General features: G+C 53.3%; 1 protein-coding gene across 2 annotated transcripts in view; it reads left to right on the top strand.

Moving 5' to 3' along the window:
- LRCH4 (leucine rich repeats and calponin homology domain containing 4) overlaps positions 1-16883 on the top strand; it is a 474501-nt gene that overhangs the window by 348061 nt on the left and 109557 nt on the right. For both annotated transcript variants that reach the window (XM_086946200.1, XM_086946199.1), the window contains exons 6-7: positions 11056-11174; positions 16460-16556. In XM_086946200.1, the coding sequence (XP_086802326.1) occupies positions 11056-11174; positions 16460-16556 (216 nt within the window). The remainder of the gene's footprint in view (positions 1-11055; positions 11175-16459; positions 16557-16883) is intronic.

The following is a 16883-nucleotide window of genomic DNA, read 5'->3' as shown; positions in this document are numbered from 1 at the left end:
AATAATCTAGTGAATAGTCCCGCCCATGTGCGTGGACCCCGGAGCAATCAAAAATAATCTCTTAAAGTGTCGAAAAAATGCAGAACTGCACAGACACTTAAGAGAGAATTAAAGACAGATAATGCAGCCTATAACCAGGCTACACTGTCCAGTACTTCAACTAGAAATTCCACCAAAAATCCACAAACAGCAAAGTCTGTCCAGATTTCCCTTGCCTCAGCAGCAAAAACCCTCTGGAATGATGGAGAGGAAGACATGGACAGACAAGCCCCATAGGCTGCCATTATGTGGCTCAAAACAGAATACTGTGCCTTTAAGAGAACTTTCCAGAACTTCACAGTATCCCAGAATGCACTGCAGGTCCCTTTTACTTTCAGTTCTTTTTTCCGGCTCCTGCAAGCAGGACACTGGAGCATTGAGCTCTCCCTTTTCAAGGGTTTTTTGGTGATTTTTCACTGCTTTTTCAAAGTTAAGTGCTTTTAAGTACTTTGGTGCTTTTCTCCTTGGTTTTTGCATTCTGTTTTATGTCAAATATGCCTGCATTATTCGACAAATGCCCAGAGTGCTCCAGGAAGAAGGCCTGTGTGTGATCTGTCAAGGCTTCTCTGGCAGGACCCTGAAGGACAGCAAGAAGATCAGGCTTCAAGGCCTTGAAGAAAGAAGGCTGAAGGCACAAAGTGGGTCTGGAGGGGCTTCATCTGCCCGTGCTGAGGCTTCTGGGGGGCTCCCCAGGGGCAAGAAGACCAGCAAGCGTCCCCATTCTCCGTCTGGGTCGATTTCACCGACTACAGCGTCGAGAGGGATGACTACGGTCTGTTCCCCTTCGTCGGGGGCGAAACGACATCGACGTTCGGCGTCGAAGGACCTTACAAGGCCACCATCGAAGTCTCCTCTGACTATTTCTTCGTCGTCGTTGTCGTCGAGTGATCGACGTCGAAAGGCCCGGCGTCGGCGCTCGCCGTCAAGGCGACACCGCCGTTCGCCGTTGGCGAAAAGGAGACGATCGTCGTCGAGGAGATCCTCATCGTCGAGGAGTGGATCGCCGTCGAGGCACAGGTCGCCGTCGAGGTGCAGATCTCCGTCGAGGTGCAGATCTCCGTCGAGGTGCAGATCTCCGTCGAGGCGCAGATCGCCGTCGAGGCGCAGATCGCCGTCGAGGGGCAGAAGATCGCCGTCGAGGCGCAGATCGCCGTCGAGGCGCAGAAGAACGCTGTTGAGGCGCAGAAGAACGCTGTTGAGGCGCAGAAGGTCGCCGTCGAGGCGGACGAGGTCTCCGTCGAGGCGAAGGCGTTCGACGCCGAGGAGAAGACGCTCGACGTCAAGGGACTGACGCTAGCCGTCCGGTCGCCGTTCTTCGACGCAGAAGAAAAGTGGAAGGAGGCCTGACGCCATGGAAGGTTCGCCAACGTCCCAGGCTGGTAAAGAAGGCGGTTCACCGGGCTCGGTGTATTCCGAGGTGTATACCCCGTCACAGAAAGTTACGCCACCGCCTCCATTGCCGAGGGATCCCCCTCCGAGGAACCCTACTCCTCCTCCATTACCACCACCTCAGCCTGGACCTCGTTGCCAGAAAAGCCGCCTCCGGTTCCTCCGAGGTCGGTCTCACTGCCTAGACTTCCGACCCCTCCCAAGGGGACACCTAAGCCGAAGGCCCCGGCCAAGCTGAAGTCACCTGCTCCGGTGGAACCGGCGGATCGACCAAGGCCGAGAAAGTCGCGATCATGCACCGGACGGAGAGGAAGATCGAGGAGTCGACGTAGTTCCTCCACCCGATCAAGGCGTCGCCATAGGAGACGGGGATCTAGGTCCCGCACGAACTCCTCCAGGACCCGCTCCTACTCACCGACTTTGTCGGGCTCCCCAGGGACCAGGGTGTCTCCGGTGGACGACATAAGCACATTCCAGGAGGTTCTCCTGAGGGGGGCTGCAAAATTGGGTATCACAGTGACGGTTCCAACACCCACAACGTCCGTGATATTCGAAACGCTTCACAAGAAGCATTTGTCTCGCCCTCTACTACCACTAGTACCTGGATTGCTAGAACCTGCAGAGAAGCTGTTCCTCACACCAGCGGTAGTGAGGAACAGCTCCCTCCCGGCTTCTGAAGAATTACAGGGCCCCGGATTTGGACCCGGCCTTTCTGAGGATAGATCCGGTCCCTGATTCGGTGATAGTGACGGCGGCCAGGAAGTTACACTCTACCTCCCCATCCTCCACCGTGCCGCCAGATAAAGAAAGTCGATGGATCGACTCGGCTGGAAGGAATGCTTGTGGGACTGCGTCCACGGCCGCGAAGGCGTCCAGCGCTGCAGCGCTGCTAGGACGCTATGATCGGGCCCTTTGGGACTCCCTGCAACAGTTCGTGGAACTCCTGACAAGAGGGAGGACTTCCAAGAGATCCTCAAGGAAGGGATGCTGGTGTCAAACCAGGTCATCAGCGCAGCGGCGGATGTCTCCCTGTTGGCTGCCCATGGTTACTGTCATGGGATCAATCAGCGGCGCCATGCTTGGCTCAGGCCCACGTCACTCAAGCCGGAGGCCCAGCAGCGGGTGGCCAATCTGCCCTTTTCCGGGGAGACCTTGTTCTGAAAACACGCAGATGATGAGATGGCCCGCATGAAGGCGAGGCGGAGACCCTTACGGCTGTGGGCTTGGAGAAGCCAAAAGAAAAGAAGTCCTACCGCCCGTTCCAGAGATGGTTCGGTGCACAGGGAAGAGGACGAGGGCAGTCTTCGGGACAGCAGCAGCAACAACAGCAGCAGTTCCGGAGACCCTTCCAGAAGCGCCACAAGGGTAGAGGGGGACAACAGTCCTCTACAGCGAACAAGGGCCCGGCTGGGTCGCGACCCTGAGCTGTTACTTCCACTTCATCCGTTACCCGCTCCGGTGGGGGGAAGCGTTCAATTTTTTCTGGCAGAGTGGAGAGTGGAGAAAAATTACTCAGGACAAGTGGGTGCTGAATATTGTTTGCAATGGATACAGTCTTCGGTTCATCAGCCCGCCTCCAGTGATCCCTCCGGTCAGCTCACAGTATCAACTGCGCGAGCTCCAGACGGAGGCCGATATCCTGTTAAGGTTAAGGAAAAGGGCGATAGAAGACTTACCTCTGTCTCAAAGAGGAAGAGGTCTGTACTCCTGGTTCTTCCTGGTTCGCAAGAAGGACAAGAACGAGTTCAGGCCCATTCTGGACTTGCGGCAGGCAAACAAGTGGATTCGCAGAGAAAAGTTTCTCATGCTGTTGTTGCATCAGATTTATCCTCAGTTGCAACAGGGAGACTGGCTTTGTGCAATAGACCTACAGGATGCGTACTTCCATGTGCCCATTACATGCAAACACAGGTCGTTTCTGCGATTTCAAGTCGGCACCAATCATTATCAGTACACAGTACTGCCATTCGGGCTGAAATCTGCGCCCAGAACATTCTCGAAGTGTATGGTAGTGGTAGCGGCACACCTAAGGAAGAACAAGGTTTTTTTCTACCCGTACCTGGATGATTGGTTGATCAAGGCCTCCTCCTTCTCGGAAGCTCAAGCACACTTCCAAAAGACGTGCATTCTCTTGAACAAGCTGGGGTTGCACATCAACATGTCCAAGTCTGTCCCGAACCCGGTCCAGTGCATTCAGTACTTGGGAGCCACCATCAATACGCTGTCAGCAAGCGTGTCTCCTTCGGAGGAGCGACGGCAATCGATCCTTCGGAAGGCTCAGGCTCTTATGACCGCTCCATCTACAACAGTGAGGACGGTGTCTTCTCTACAGGCATCAATGGCCTCTTGTACCTTCCTAACGCCACACGCACGGCTGCACATGAGACCTCTGCCGGAGTGCTTGGAGTACCAGTGGGACCAGAGGAAAAGATCTTGGGACGACAAGATACGACTGTCTCTGCATGCTCTTTAGTCTCTGAAGTGGTGGTGTTCAGCGGAGAATCTCCTCAGAGGGGTTCCCTTCCACAAGGACATTCCCATTCAGACTATCGTGACGGATGCTTCTCTCCATGGCTGGGGAGCGCATTCGGGAGACTTACAGATTCAAGGAACGTGGTCCCCGATGGAGTCCACGTACCATATCAACTTCCTGGAACTCAGAGGTGTTCACTTGGCACTGAAGGCCTTTCATCCGATGTATTACCTCAACAAGCAGGGGGGCTCGAGATCACGCACTCTGTCGCAGGAGGCGCAGGCCATCTGGCACTGGCTTCTGGCCAGAGGATTGACGATAACGGCTACCCATCTACCAGGTGTGCAGAATGTTCAGGCAGACGCACTGAGCAGACTGATTCAGGAAAACCACGAATGGGTCATAAACAACGAAGTACTAGGAGAAGTCTTCGAAAGGTGGGGGACTCCAGACGTAGATCTGTTCGCCACCGCCGAAAACAGCAAATGCCGAGACTTCGCCTCCAGGTACTACCAGCAAGGGACGCTGGGGAATGCGCTATGGATCAACTGGTCGAACAGCTTTCTGTACGCTTTTCCACCCATTCCCCTGATTCCAGCGGTGCTCATCAAGCTGTCCCAGTCCAGGACACGGATGATCCTGATTGCCCCAGAATGGCCCAGGCAGTGGTGGTTCACTGACCTGCTTCACCGGTCTCTCCGTCCGCACATACGGCTGCCGTGCAGGCCGGACCTTCTTACAAAGTTCGGGGGGCAGATGTTGCACCCCAACCTCTCGTCTTTGAGTTTGGCGGCATGGCTCCTGAGAGAGTGCAATATGGCCATTTGAATCTGCCCGAAGATTGCATGGACATACTGAAGGAGTCTAAGCGACCTTCCACTCGGATGCCCTATATGCTTACAAGTGGAATTGGTTTTGTGAGTCCAAGAACTATGACCCGACGACGTGCAAGGAAGACGTCATCCTTCCTTACCTTCTGCATTTAGCGCGGTCTGGCCTTAATGTTCATTCCATTAAGGGTTCATCTCTCTGCATTGACTGCCTACAGGAAATGCCCTTCACAGACTTCCTTTTTCCAGATCCCTGTGATCAAAGATTTCTTGGAAGGCTTGAAGAAAGTATTCCCTCCTGTCCGGCTTCCTTCGCCTTCATGGGAATTGAATGTGGTGTTGTCCAGATTGATGAAGGAGCCTTTTGAACCTATTCATAAGGCTTCGTTGCAGCACCTGTCCTGGAAGGCGACGTTCCTTGTGGCCATTACATCGGCCCGCAGGGTGAGTGAATTTCAGGCGTTGTGTTGCCAAGAACCTTATACTGTAGTTCATGCTGCTAAGGTTGTTATGCGTACTCGCCCTAAATTTCTTCCCAAGGTTATTTCTGATTTTCATGTCAACCAGACTATAACTTTACAAGGAGCACAACAGCGCCCAAGGGCAAGAGGAAGAACCAAATTCAAACCAACTAGTTATAAATATTTCAGATCAAAGGTTATCTAAATACGAGATAGAACTACTCCATGCCGATTTAATTTTCAATTTTATTGTCAAATGAGTTTATTTGATATAATTGGTTTCATTACTTTTTCTTGATAATAGGAGTCATTAGAAAATATACAATAGAGTTTATACAATGGTTAATGAATTTCACCATAATATGTTTTCCCATGGGAGTCTTTCGTTTATGGCCATAGACCAGGTGACCGCGAGGCGGTCCAATCAGAAGAGACCTAGCTTTAAACACGGAAGCGCGATATGAGCGCCATGAACGCTTAGTGAAGCAGTTAGCTGAAGAAGTTGAACAGCGGATATGAACGTTTGAAGGTCAGTGGTGATGTCGTTAGGACACAGGTCGGCCAAGACTCGATACATGAACAGATGTGTTTTGTAACATGTGGCATATATGGTTGATATTTACAGGTGGAGTACATTGGCTGAAAGGAACTCATGTTGGTTTAAGTTTTTTTACCCAGGCTTGGGACAATGGTTAATCTAGGCACAACACGCACTTTGGTGGCATGTAGCACTTGTGTAATACTTATGAATTTGCAATTATTGTCAAATGTGAACGATATATTGATTTCTGCATTATATATGTTTTTGATTTCTAGTGCCTCTCCCTGAAGAAGGGTGTTTTTTACCCGAAATGCATAGGAGGATGAGTAGTAATGACGTTCATTGAAAAACATATCAAAGAATGTAATTTGATAAAGTGAACGTGCGAACACAAATGAACTGAATAAAACATTTCTGAAACATTTAAATTAAGTTTACAATTGAAATCCTTTTTCAAAAGGACAGGAGTGTGTCCCTCAGAGGGATGTCGTCAGTGTTCCATTGACGGCACTTACTGTTCCATTGCATTACAATCCACCCAGAATAAAAGTTCTTTTCGCCGCTACTTCTATAGAGGAGGCTCAAAGCAGACCGGTGCAGAGACCACATCATCTTTTAAGACAAACACACAAACCTCCTCTAATAAAGGCTACTATAGAGGAGGATACAGAGGCAACAACAATAAGGGAAGAGGCAGAGGTAATAACAACAACCGCTCCTCTTCTACTCCCAAACAGTGACTTCCCTCTGCCTCCCCTACAGCATTCCACTCCTGTGGGGGGCAGGATTTCACAGTTCCTACCTGTCTGGAACTCCATCACAACGGACAGGTGGGTAAGACAGATTATCCAACTTGGCTACTGCCTAGAACTCACAGCAACCCCCCCCAAACATACCACCCAGGCAGCGTCCAATGTCCACAGACCATATAACTCTGCTTCAACAGGAAGTTCTAGCACTTCTACAAAAAGATGCTATTCAAGTAGTTCCTTTACAGGAACAAGGAACATGAGTTTATTCCCTGTACTTCCTAATTCCCCAAAAGTACGGGACATTAAGACCAATTCTCGACCTCAGGCCCCCTCAACCACTACATACAATCGGATCATTTTCACATGATCACTTTACAACAAGTACTCCCATTACTACAACATTGAGATTTTCTGTCCACACCATACATAAAGGAGGCCTACTGTCACATTCCTATACATCCTGCGCACAAGAAGTATCTAAGGTTTGTCATACAAGGACAACACTATCAGTTCAAAGTCCTTCCATATGGGGTCACAACAGCACCTCGAGTGTTTACAAAGTGCTTAGCAGTAGTAGCAGCACATCTCAGAAGACAACAGATACATGTCTTCCCTTACCTCCACGACTGGCTCATAAAAGCAAGATCGTACAACCAGTGTGCACAACACACAAAGCAAACAATTCAAACATTGCACAACTTAGGGATTACGATAAACTACACCAAGTCGCACCTAGAGCCTTCGCACGCTCTGCAGCTCTAGCGTATCCCAGTCAAACTAGGATTCAAAGTATTCAAAACTTAGTCTCCCTTTTTCAATGCCAGCACTCTCTCCAAGCCAGAGTGTTCATGAAACTAATAGTCGTCTTGCATCTTTATAGTCCCTCACACATGACTGCAAATGCGCCCACTACAAGAATGTCTAGCACAACAATGGAATCCGGCTCACAGACCTGGTGTTGGTAGACAGCCGTACATATCGCTCTCTGCAATGGTGGAACACCAAAAACTTGACAAAGGGACGGCCGTTCCTAGACCCTGTTCCACAGGTAGTGCTCACAACAGATGTATCCCTCACAGGATGGGGAGACCATCTCTTGCATTATACCACACAAGGCCAGTGGAACAATCAACAGAAACAGTTCCACATCAACCATCTAGAGCTGCTAGCAATTTTCCTAGCACTCAAGACTTTTCAAGTACAAATACAAAACAAAGCTGTCCTAGTCCGGACTGACAATATGACAGCCATGTATTATATACAAAAACAGGGGGGGACACACTCTCTGAAACTGTCCCAGCTTGCACAAAGCATTTGGAGATGGTCCATCCCTCAAAACATACACCTCACAGTAGAACACCTTCCAGGAATTCACAACCACATAGCAGATCTGTTGAGTCGTCAGTCACAACAGATTCACGAATGGGAGTTGCATCCACAAGTTCTACAACCATTCTTTCAAATGTGGGGGCATCCACAAATAGACCTGTTTGCCACCCACGAGAACTCAAAATGCCCAACCTTCGCCGCCAGGTTCCCACACCCACGGTCGGAGGGGAATGCAATATGGATGAACTGATCAGGCAGATGTGCGTACGCTTTTCTGCCTCTCCCACTCATTCCACTAGTAGTACGCAAGCTCAGACAACAGTCTCTCAAACTAATACTAGTGGCCCCCACATGGGCACGCCAGCCGTGGTTCACCACACTACTAGACCTCTCACTGGTTCCACATCAGAAATTCCGGCTCATGCCATCCCTGTTAACACAGAACCATGGAGAAATAAGGCACCCAGAACCAAGCCAACTCAATTTGGCGATCTGGCTCCTGAAGTCCTAGAGTTTGGTTACTTAAACTTACCACCAGACTGTATGAATATAATTAAAGAAGCTAGAAGACCCACTACCAGAGCATGTTATGCTGCTAAGTGGAAAAGATTTGCAATATACTGTAACAACAATCAAATTGATCCACTGGATGTTTCCATCCAAAATATCATCTGCTACCTTCTACACCTACAAAGGTCCAATTTGGCTTCTTCTTCCATACGCCTGCATCTGGCAGCAATTGCAGCCTATTTACAAAATAGACAACATCTATCTCTCTTTAGAGTACCTGCAATAAAAGCATTTATGGAAGGATTAAACAAATAATCCCACCTAGGTTACCACCTGCTCCTGTATGGAACCTAAATGTGGTCCTTACAAGACTCATGGGCCCCCCTTTTGAGCCTTTACATAAGTGTGAACTGCAATTTCTAACATGGAAAACTGCCTTCCTTGTTGCCATCACCTCTCAGAAGAGTTAGTGAAATACAAGCATTCACAATAGAAGAACCATTTTTTTTTTAAATACATCCTAACAAAGTGGTTCTTAGACCCAATCCTAAATTTCTGCCAAAAGTGATTACTCCTTTTCACCTAAACCAATCAGTAGAGTTACCAGTGTTTTTTCAACAACCGGACTCTGTTGCAGAAAGGGCCTTACACACCTGTTAGAAGAGCTCTACTATACTACACAGACAGGACTAAATCCTTCAGAAAGACAAAACAACTATTTGTATCTTTCTCTCCCCCACACAAAGGCAATCCCATCTCTAAAGGAGGAATTGCCAGATGGATTGTAAAGTGTATTCAAATATCCTATCAAAAAGCTAAACGTACACTAACAGTTCCTCCTAAAGCACACTCCACTCGCAAACTAGGAGCCTCTATGGCTTTCTTAGGAAACATACCACTAGAGGACATATGCAAGGCAGCAACATGGTCTACAATATACACCTTCACTAAACACTATTGTGTTGATGTGCAAGCCAAGCAGCTAGCTGCAGTGGGCCAAGCTGTCCTTAAAACACTATTTCAGTATGCTGCAACGTATACAAGTGACCACCGCTAGGGGAGACACTGCTGCACAATCGTTGCAAAAGTGTACGATATGCAGCTCATATGCCTCGAACGGAAAATGCTACTTACCAGTATGCATCTGTTCTTGGCATGTAGAGCTGCAGATTCGTACACGCCCCCTCGCCTCCCAGGGACTTGTATCCGTTCCAGTACTCATCTGACTTAGATGCACACGCATGGACATCCTTTCTCTTTACTTCTACTAACTCCATCATTTCCCATTATGGCGAAAAACAATCTGAGGATGGAGTTGATGACCATGCGCAGTATTGTCCAAGGGAGGAGTCACCTATCTCGTGACTACAAAGACTTCTTCCAAGAAGACAACAACCTGCAATCATCCGAGCCTAACACCAGGTGGCGATCTATTGCTAAGTGTAGGACTCTGCAGCTCTACATGCCAAGAACAGATGCATACTGGTAAGTAGCATTTTTCTTTTACAAACCTACAGTCTTGTGTCCCTGTGTGGTGGGTTGATGGTCATTGTGGGGGATGCTTCAAATGCTTAACCATATGTACTCCAGAGATTAGCCTTGACTGCTTGCGCCACACTACCTAGAGGGTGAGCAGGGGTTATTTCCTGAGAGTAATCCTTTGCCCTGACTTAGAGGAGAGGGTCCCTGCTTGTTGAAAGTACATACCAGCGCCAACCAGAGACCCCCAATTCTAACATCTGCTTTCCACCTTAACCAGTTTGTAGAACTCCCAGTGTTTTTTCCTCTTCCAGACTCTGTAGCAGAACGAGCTCTTCATACGCTAGTTGTGAAAAGAGCGATACTTTACTACATTGAAAGAACAAAATCCTCTAGAAAGACTAAACAACTTTTTGTGGCTTTCTCCCCACCTCATAAAGGCAATCCTATCTCAAAAACAGTGATTGCAAGGTGGATTGTTAAATGCATCCAAATATGCTATACTAAAGCTAAACTCACATTAGCCATTGCCCCTCGAGCTCACTCCATAGGTAAACTAGGAGCGTCTATGGCATTCTTAGGGAACATTCCCCTAGATGACGTCTGCAAAGCAGCACCTTGGTCTACACCACACACCTTCACAAAACACTATTGTGTAGATTGCAAGCAAAACAACAACCTAGTGTGGGCCAGGCTGTATTAAGAATACTTTTTCAAACCACTGCAACAGATGCAGGTAGCCACCGCTAAGAGATAACTGCTGTATAGTCTATGCTTAAGTATAAGATCTACAGCTCCTGTGCCTCGAACGGAAAATGCTACTTACCTGTATGCATCTGTTCATGGCATGTAGAGCTGTAGATTCGTATACGCCCACCGCCTCCCCGGATACTTCTAGCTGTTCCAGTACTATCTCACTTAGATACATTACACATGGACATCCTTTTCTATTTCTATCTAACTCCATCATAACCGTCCGTGGCAAAATAATCTGGAGATGGAGTCTATGCCCATGCGCATTTTCGTCCTTAGGAGGAGTCACCTACCTCGTGACTACAAAGACTTCTTCCAAAACAAAAAAAACATCCGAGCCCAACACTAGATGGCGATCTATGCACAAGTGTATGAATCTACAGCTCTACATTCCAAGAACAGATGAATACTGGTAAGTAGCATTTTCCTTTCCATGTTCTTGATCTTCAAACTGTCTAGTTTGTTTAATCACGTGGCATACCCTCCTTTGTTTTTACAGATATGTCTAAAAGGTAAAATACACATCTTCAAATACCTTAACATTGAGGCCTGCAGCAAGACTGTGCCTGACCTGCCAGAGTTCGAGAGAGTGAACCGGCCCACTGGATTCGTGAACTGGTAAGAAACAAAGCATCTGTGTGGGTGCAAAGGCGCTGTGCAGCCTCAGCGGCGCCAAAGACATTCTGTGCGCTTTACGTAACAGTAAATGGAGTCCACCCCATTCATGACACTGTGCACAACGGCCTTTGTCTTTCCCAAACATTGCTTCCTTCACGGGTTAGCAGTCCAATTTCTGGCCATGCCAGCTCGAGGCGGACTTGGGGCTGAGCATCCCGCAGAGGAGGGCCCTTCGCGTCTTAGATCTCTTTTGTGATAATGATTTAATGCCAGTATTACCATTGCCAGATCCACCTGCTGCGGATCATTTCTTCTTGCAGAGGTTGGTTTTGGATGGAGTGTGTTTTCAGTCAGTAATAGCTGTGTCCCTAATATGTGCCTCTCACACTGGAGGCCACCACCAAGTTATCATTTTCTGCCATTGCTTCTAAAAGCGCCCGAGGCTGGTCCTTCAGGCTTTGAGGACATTTGTACTTCGGGCCGGCATTACAAATTGTATAAGAATGCTGCCCAGAGTTTGACATTTCTAGCTTCTTACAAGTGTTCAGTATTCAGTGTGGAACACACACCCTTGAAGGTTTGCTCAAAGAATGATCAGGTGTCCATGTGCATAGAAGGCTTGCACAAAGGATGTAATGTCCATCTGTGAAGGGATCACAAAAAGTGGGCATTAGGCTGGTGTCTGTTGTATCCGAGAGACCAGCACTGGCTCTTCAAGCAGAGGCGTGAGGGGCGAGGGGCGAGTACTAGCTAGTGTTCTGAGACCAAAGAAAGATCAGAACACCAACTCTGATGATGGCACTTGGATGTGGTGGAGGCACAAATCCATAAACCCAAGCAGTGCCCAGAGTCTGCCTCTGTCCCCAGCAGTCCCCAGAGTCTGCCTCTGTCCCCAGCAGTCCCCAGAGTCTGCCTCTGTCCCCAGCAGTCCCCAGAGTCTGCCTCTGTCCCCAGCAGTCCCCAGAGTCTGCCTCTGTCCCCAGCAGTCCCCAGAGTCTGCCTCTGTCCCCAGCAGTCCCCAGAGTCTGCCTCTGTCCCCAGCAGTCCCCAGAGTCTGCCTCTGTCCCCAGCAGTCCCCAGAGTCTGCCTCTGTCCCCAGCAGTCCCCAGAGTCTGCCTCTGTCCCCAGCAGTCCCCAGAGTCTGCTTCTGTTCCCCAGCAGTCCCCAGAGTCTGCCTCTGTTCCCCAGCAGTCCCCAGAGTCTGCCTCTGTTCCCCAGCAGTCCCCAGAGTCTGCCTCTGTTCCCCAGCAGTCCCCAGAGTCTGCCTCTGTCCCCAGCAGCCCCCAGAGTCTGCCTCTGACCCGAGCAGCCCCCAGAGTCTGCCTCTGACCCGAGCAGCCCCCAGAGTCTGCCTCTGACCCGAGCAGCCCCCAGAGTCTGCCTCTGACCCGAGCAGCCCCCAGAGTCTGCCTCTGACCCGAGCAGCCCCCAGAGTCTGCCTCTGACCCGAGCAGCCCCCAGAGTCTGCCTCTGACCCGAGCAGCCCCCAGAGTCTGCCTCTGACCCGAGCAGCCCCCAGAGTCTGCCTCTGACCCGAGCAGCCCCCAGAGTCTGCCTCTGACCCGAGCAGCCCCCAGAGTCTGCCTCTGACCCGAGCAGCCCCCAGAGTCTGCCTCTGACCCGAGCAGCCCCCAGAGTCTGCCTCTGACCCGAGCAGCCCCCAGAGTCTGCCTCTGACCCGAGCAGCCCCCAGAGTCTGCCTCTGACCCGAGCAGCCCCCAGAGTCTGCCTCTGACCCGAGCAGCCCCCAGAGTCTGCCTCTGACCCGAGCAGCCCCCAGAGTCTGCCTCTGACCCGAGCAGCCCCCAGAGTCTGCCTCTGACCCGAGCAGCCCCCAGAGTCTGCCTCTGACCCGAGCAGCCCCCAGAGTCTGCCTCTGACCCGAGCAGCCCCCAGAGTCTGCCTCTGACCCGAGCAGCCCCCAGAGTCTGCCTCTGACCCGAGCAGCCCCCAGAGTCTGCCTCTGACCCGAGCAGCCCCCAGAGTCTGCCTCTGACCCGAGCAGCCCCCAGAGTCTGCCTCTGACCCGAGCAGCCCCCAGAGTCTGCCTCTGACCCGAGCAGCCCCCAGAGTCTGCCTCTGACCCGAGCAGCCCCCAGAGTCTGCCTCTGACCCGAGCAGCCCCCAGAGTCTGCCTCTGACCCGAGCAGCCCCCAGAGTCTGCCTCTGACCCGAGCAGCCCCCAGAGTCTGCCTCTGAACCGAGCAGCCCCCAGAGTCTGCCTCTGACCCGAGCAGCCCCCAGAGTCTGCCTCTGAACCGAGCAGTCCCCAGAGTCTGCCTCTGAACCGAGCAGTCCCCAGAGTCTGCCTCTGACCCGAGCAGTCCCCAGAGTCTGCCTCTGACCCGAGCAGTCCCCAGAGTCTGCCTCTGACCCGAGCAGTCCCCAGAGTCTGCCTCTGTCCCGAGCCTTCCCCGGTTCTGCCTCTGTCCCGAGCCTTCCCCGGTTCTGCCTCTGTCCCGAGCCTTCCCCGGTTCTGCCTCTGTCCCGAGCCTTCCCCGGTTCTGCCTCTGTCCCGAGCCTTCCCCGGTTCTGCCTCTGTCCCGAGCCTTCCCCGGTTCTGCCTCTGTCCCGAGCAGTCCCCGGTTCTGCCTCTGTCCCGAGCAGTCCCCGGTTCTGCCTCTGTCCCGAGCCTTCCCCGGTTCTGCCTCTGTCCCGAGCAGTCCCCGGTTCTGCCTCTGTCCCGAGCAGTCCCCGGTTCTGCCTCTGTCCCGAGCAGTCCCCGGTTCTGCCTCTGTTCCCCAGCAGCCCCTAGAGTCTGCCTCTGTTCCCCAGCAGCCCCCAGAGTCTGCCTCTGTTCCCCAGCAGCCCCCAGAGTCTGCCTCTGTTCCCCAGCAGCCCCCAGAGTCTGCCTCTGTTCCCCAGCAGCCCCCAGAGTCTGCCTCTGTCCCGAGCAGTCCCCAGAGTCTGCCTCTGTCCCGAGCCTTCCCCGGTTCTGCCTCTGTCCCGAGCCTTCCCCGGTTCTGCCTCTGTCCCGAGCCTTCCCCGGTTCTGCCTCTGTCCCGAGCCTTCCCCGGTTCTGCCTCTGTCCCGAGCCTTCCCCGGTTCTGCCTCTGTCCCGAGCCTTCCCCGGTTCTGCCTCTGTCCCGAGCAGTCCCCGGTTCTGCCTCTGTCCCGAGCCTTCCCCGGTTCTGCCTCTGTCCCGAGCAGTCCCCGGTTCTGCCTCTGTCCCGAGCAGTCCCCGGTTCTGCCTCTGTCCCGAGCAGTCCCCGGTTCTGCCTCTGTTCCCCAGCAGCCCCTAGAGTCTGCCTCTGTTCCCCAGCAGCCCCCAGAGTCTGCCTCTGTTCCCCAGCAGCCCCCAGAGTCTGCCTCTGTTCCCCAGCAGCCCCCAGAGTCTGCCTCTGTTCCCCAGCAGCCCCCAGAGTCTGCCTCTGTCCCGAGCAGTCCCCAGAGTCTGCCTCTGTCCCGAGCCTTCCCCGGTTCTGCCTCTGTCCCGAGCCTTCCCCGGTTCTGCCTCTGTCCCGAGCCTTCCCCGGTTCTGCCTCTGTCCCGAGCCTTCCCCGGTTCTGCCTCTGTCCCGAGCCTTCCCCGGTTCTGCCTCTGTCCCGAGCCTTCCCCGGTTCTGCCTCTGTCCCGAGCCTTCCCCGGTTCTGCCTCTGTCCCGAGCAGTCCCCGGTTCTGCCTCTGTCCCGAGCAGTCCCCGGTTCTGCCTCTGTCCCGAGCCTTCCCCGGTTCTGCCTCTGTCCCGAGCAGTCCCCGGTTCTGCCTCTGTCCCGAGCAGTCCCCGGTTCTGCCTCTGTCCCGAGCAGTCCCCGGTTCTGCCTCTGTTCCCCAGCAGCCCCTAGAGTCTGCCTCTGTTCCCCAGCAGCCCCCAGAGTCTGCCTCTGTTCCCCAGCAGCCCCCAGAGTCTGCCTCTGTTCCCCAGCAGCCCCCAGAGTCTGCCTCTGTTCCCCAGCAGCCCCCAGAGTCTGCCTCTGTTCCCCAGCAGCCCCCAGAGTCTGCCTCTGTTCCCCAGCAGCCCCCAGAGTCTGCCTCTGTTCCCCAGCAGCCCCTAGAGTCTGCCTCTGTTCCCCAGCAGCCCCCAGAGTCTGCCTCTGTTCCCCAGCAGCCCCTAGAGTCTGCCTCTGTTCCCCAGCAGCCCCCAGAGTCTGCCTCAGTTCCCCAGCAGCCCCCAGAGTCTGCCTCTGTTCCCCAGCAGCCTCCAGAGTCTGCCTCTGTTCCCCAGCAGCCCCCAGAGTCTGCCTCTGTTCCCCAGCAGCCCCCAGAGTCTGCCTCTGTTCCCCAGCAGCCCCCAGAGTCTGCCTCTGTTCCCCAGCAGCCAACAGAGTCTGCCTCTGTTCCCCAGCAGCCCCCAGAGTCTGCCTCTGTTCCCCAGCAGCCCCCAGAGTCTGCCTCTGTTCCCCAGCAGCCCCCAGAGTCTGCCTCTGTTCCCCAGCAGCCCCCAGAGTCTGCCTCTGTTCCCCAGCAGCCCCCAGAGTCTGCCTCTGTTCCCCAGCAGCCCCCAGAGTCTGCCTCTGTTCCCCAGCAGCCCCCAGAGTCTGCCTCTGTTCCCCAGCAGCCCCCAGAGTCTGCCTCTGTTCCCCAGCAGCCCCCAGAGTCTGCCTCTGTTCCCCAGCAGCCCCCAGAGTCTGCCTCTGTTCCCCAGCAGCCCCCAGAGTCTGCCTCTGTTCCCCAGCAGCCCCCAGAGTCTGCCTCTGTTCCCCAGCAGCCCCCAGAGTCTGCCTCTGTCCCCAGCAGCCCCCAGAGTCTGCCTCTGTCCCCAGCAGTCCCCAGAGTCTGCCTCTGTCCCCAGCAGTCCCCAGAGTCTGCCTCTGTCCCCAGCAGTCCCCAGAGTCTGCCTCTGTCCCCAGCAGTCCCCAGAGTCTGCCTCTGTCCCCAGCAGTCCCCAGAGTCTGCCTCTGTCCCCAGCAGTCCCCAGAGTCTGCCTCTGTCCCCAGCAGTCCCCAGAGTCTGCCTCTGTCCCCAGCAGTCCCCAGAGTCTGCCTCTGTCCCCAGCAGTCCCCAGAGTCTGCCTCTGTCCCCAGCAGTCCCCAGAGTCTGCCTCTGTCCCCAGCAGTCCCCAGAGTCTGCCTCTGTGCCGAGCAGCCCCCAGAGTCTGCCTCTGTGCCGAGCAGCCCCCAGAGTCTGCCTCTGTGCCGAGCAGCCCCCAGAGTCTGCCTCTGTGCCGAGCAGGCCCCAGAGTCTGCCTCTGTGCCGAGCAGCTCCCAGTGTCTGCCTCTGTCCCGAGCAGCTCCCAGAGTCTGCCTCTGTCCTCTCGCTGCAGTTGTTCCTGCTCTTTCCAACCTCTGCCCTGGTTCTGATTACTGGTATTTGCTTAGGAGATCTCAGGCTTTCTTTCTTTACAGCCTGACGGACGACTTCTTCCAGGTGCGCCAGTATGGGGGACTCGATTCCGGATTCAACAGCGTTGACAGCGGTAGCAAGCGATGGTCCGGGAATGAGGTGAGTGATGCTATTTTTAACAGTTTATTTAGCCCTATTGAGCACTGGAACTGGGACCCTAAAATTTCAGAGAGAGTTGTAGCACTGTCCAGAGGCGCCCATTTCTAACCTTTTCCTGCATGCATGCAAGAACGTTGTCCTCCTGTTCATAACTGGTGCTCCTCAAAGATGTCTAGCCATGGTCAGAGGCCACCTGCATGTTCAGAGGTCTCAAGAAGTGAGTCCAAGGTGAGGTCATTGTGCAGCCTCTTTTCACAGCTCCTGTGATGGTTTCTTGAGTACCTCGCTCTTCTCTCGCTGAGACTGCAGACGTCCTTCCTGGTGCCA

The sequence above is a fragment of the Lissotriton vulgaris genome, chromosome 12 (assembly GCF_964263255.1).
Source record: "Lissotriton vulgaris chromosome 12, aLisVul1.2, whole genome shotgun sequence".
NCBI classification, from domain to species: domain Eukaryota; kingdom Metazoa; phylum Chordata; class Amphibia; order Caudata; family Salamandridae; genus Lissotriton; species Lissotriton vulgaris.
The sequence above is the reverse complement of the archived record's forward strand: the minus strand, read 5'-3'. Positions and strand labels throughout refer to the sequence as shown.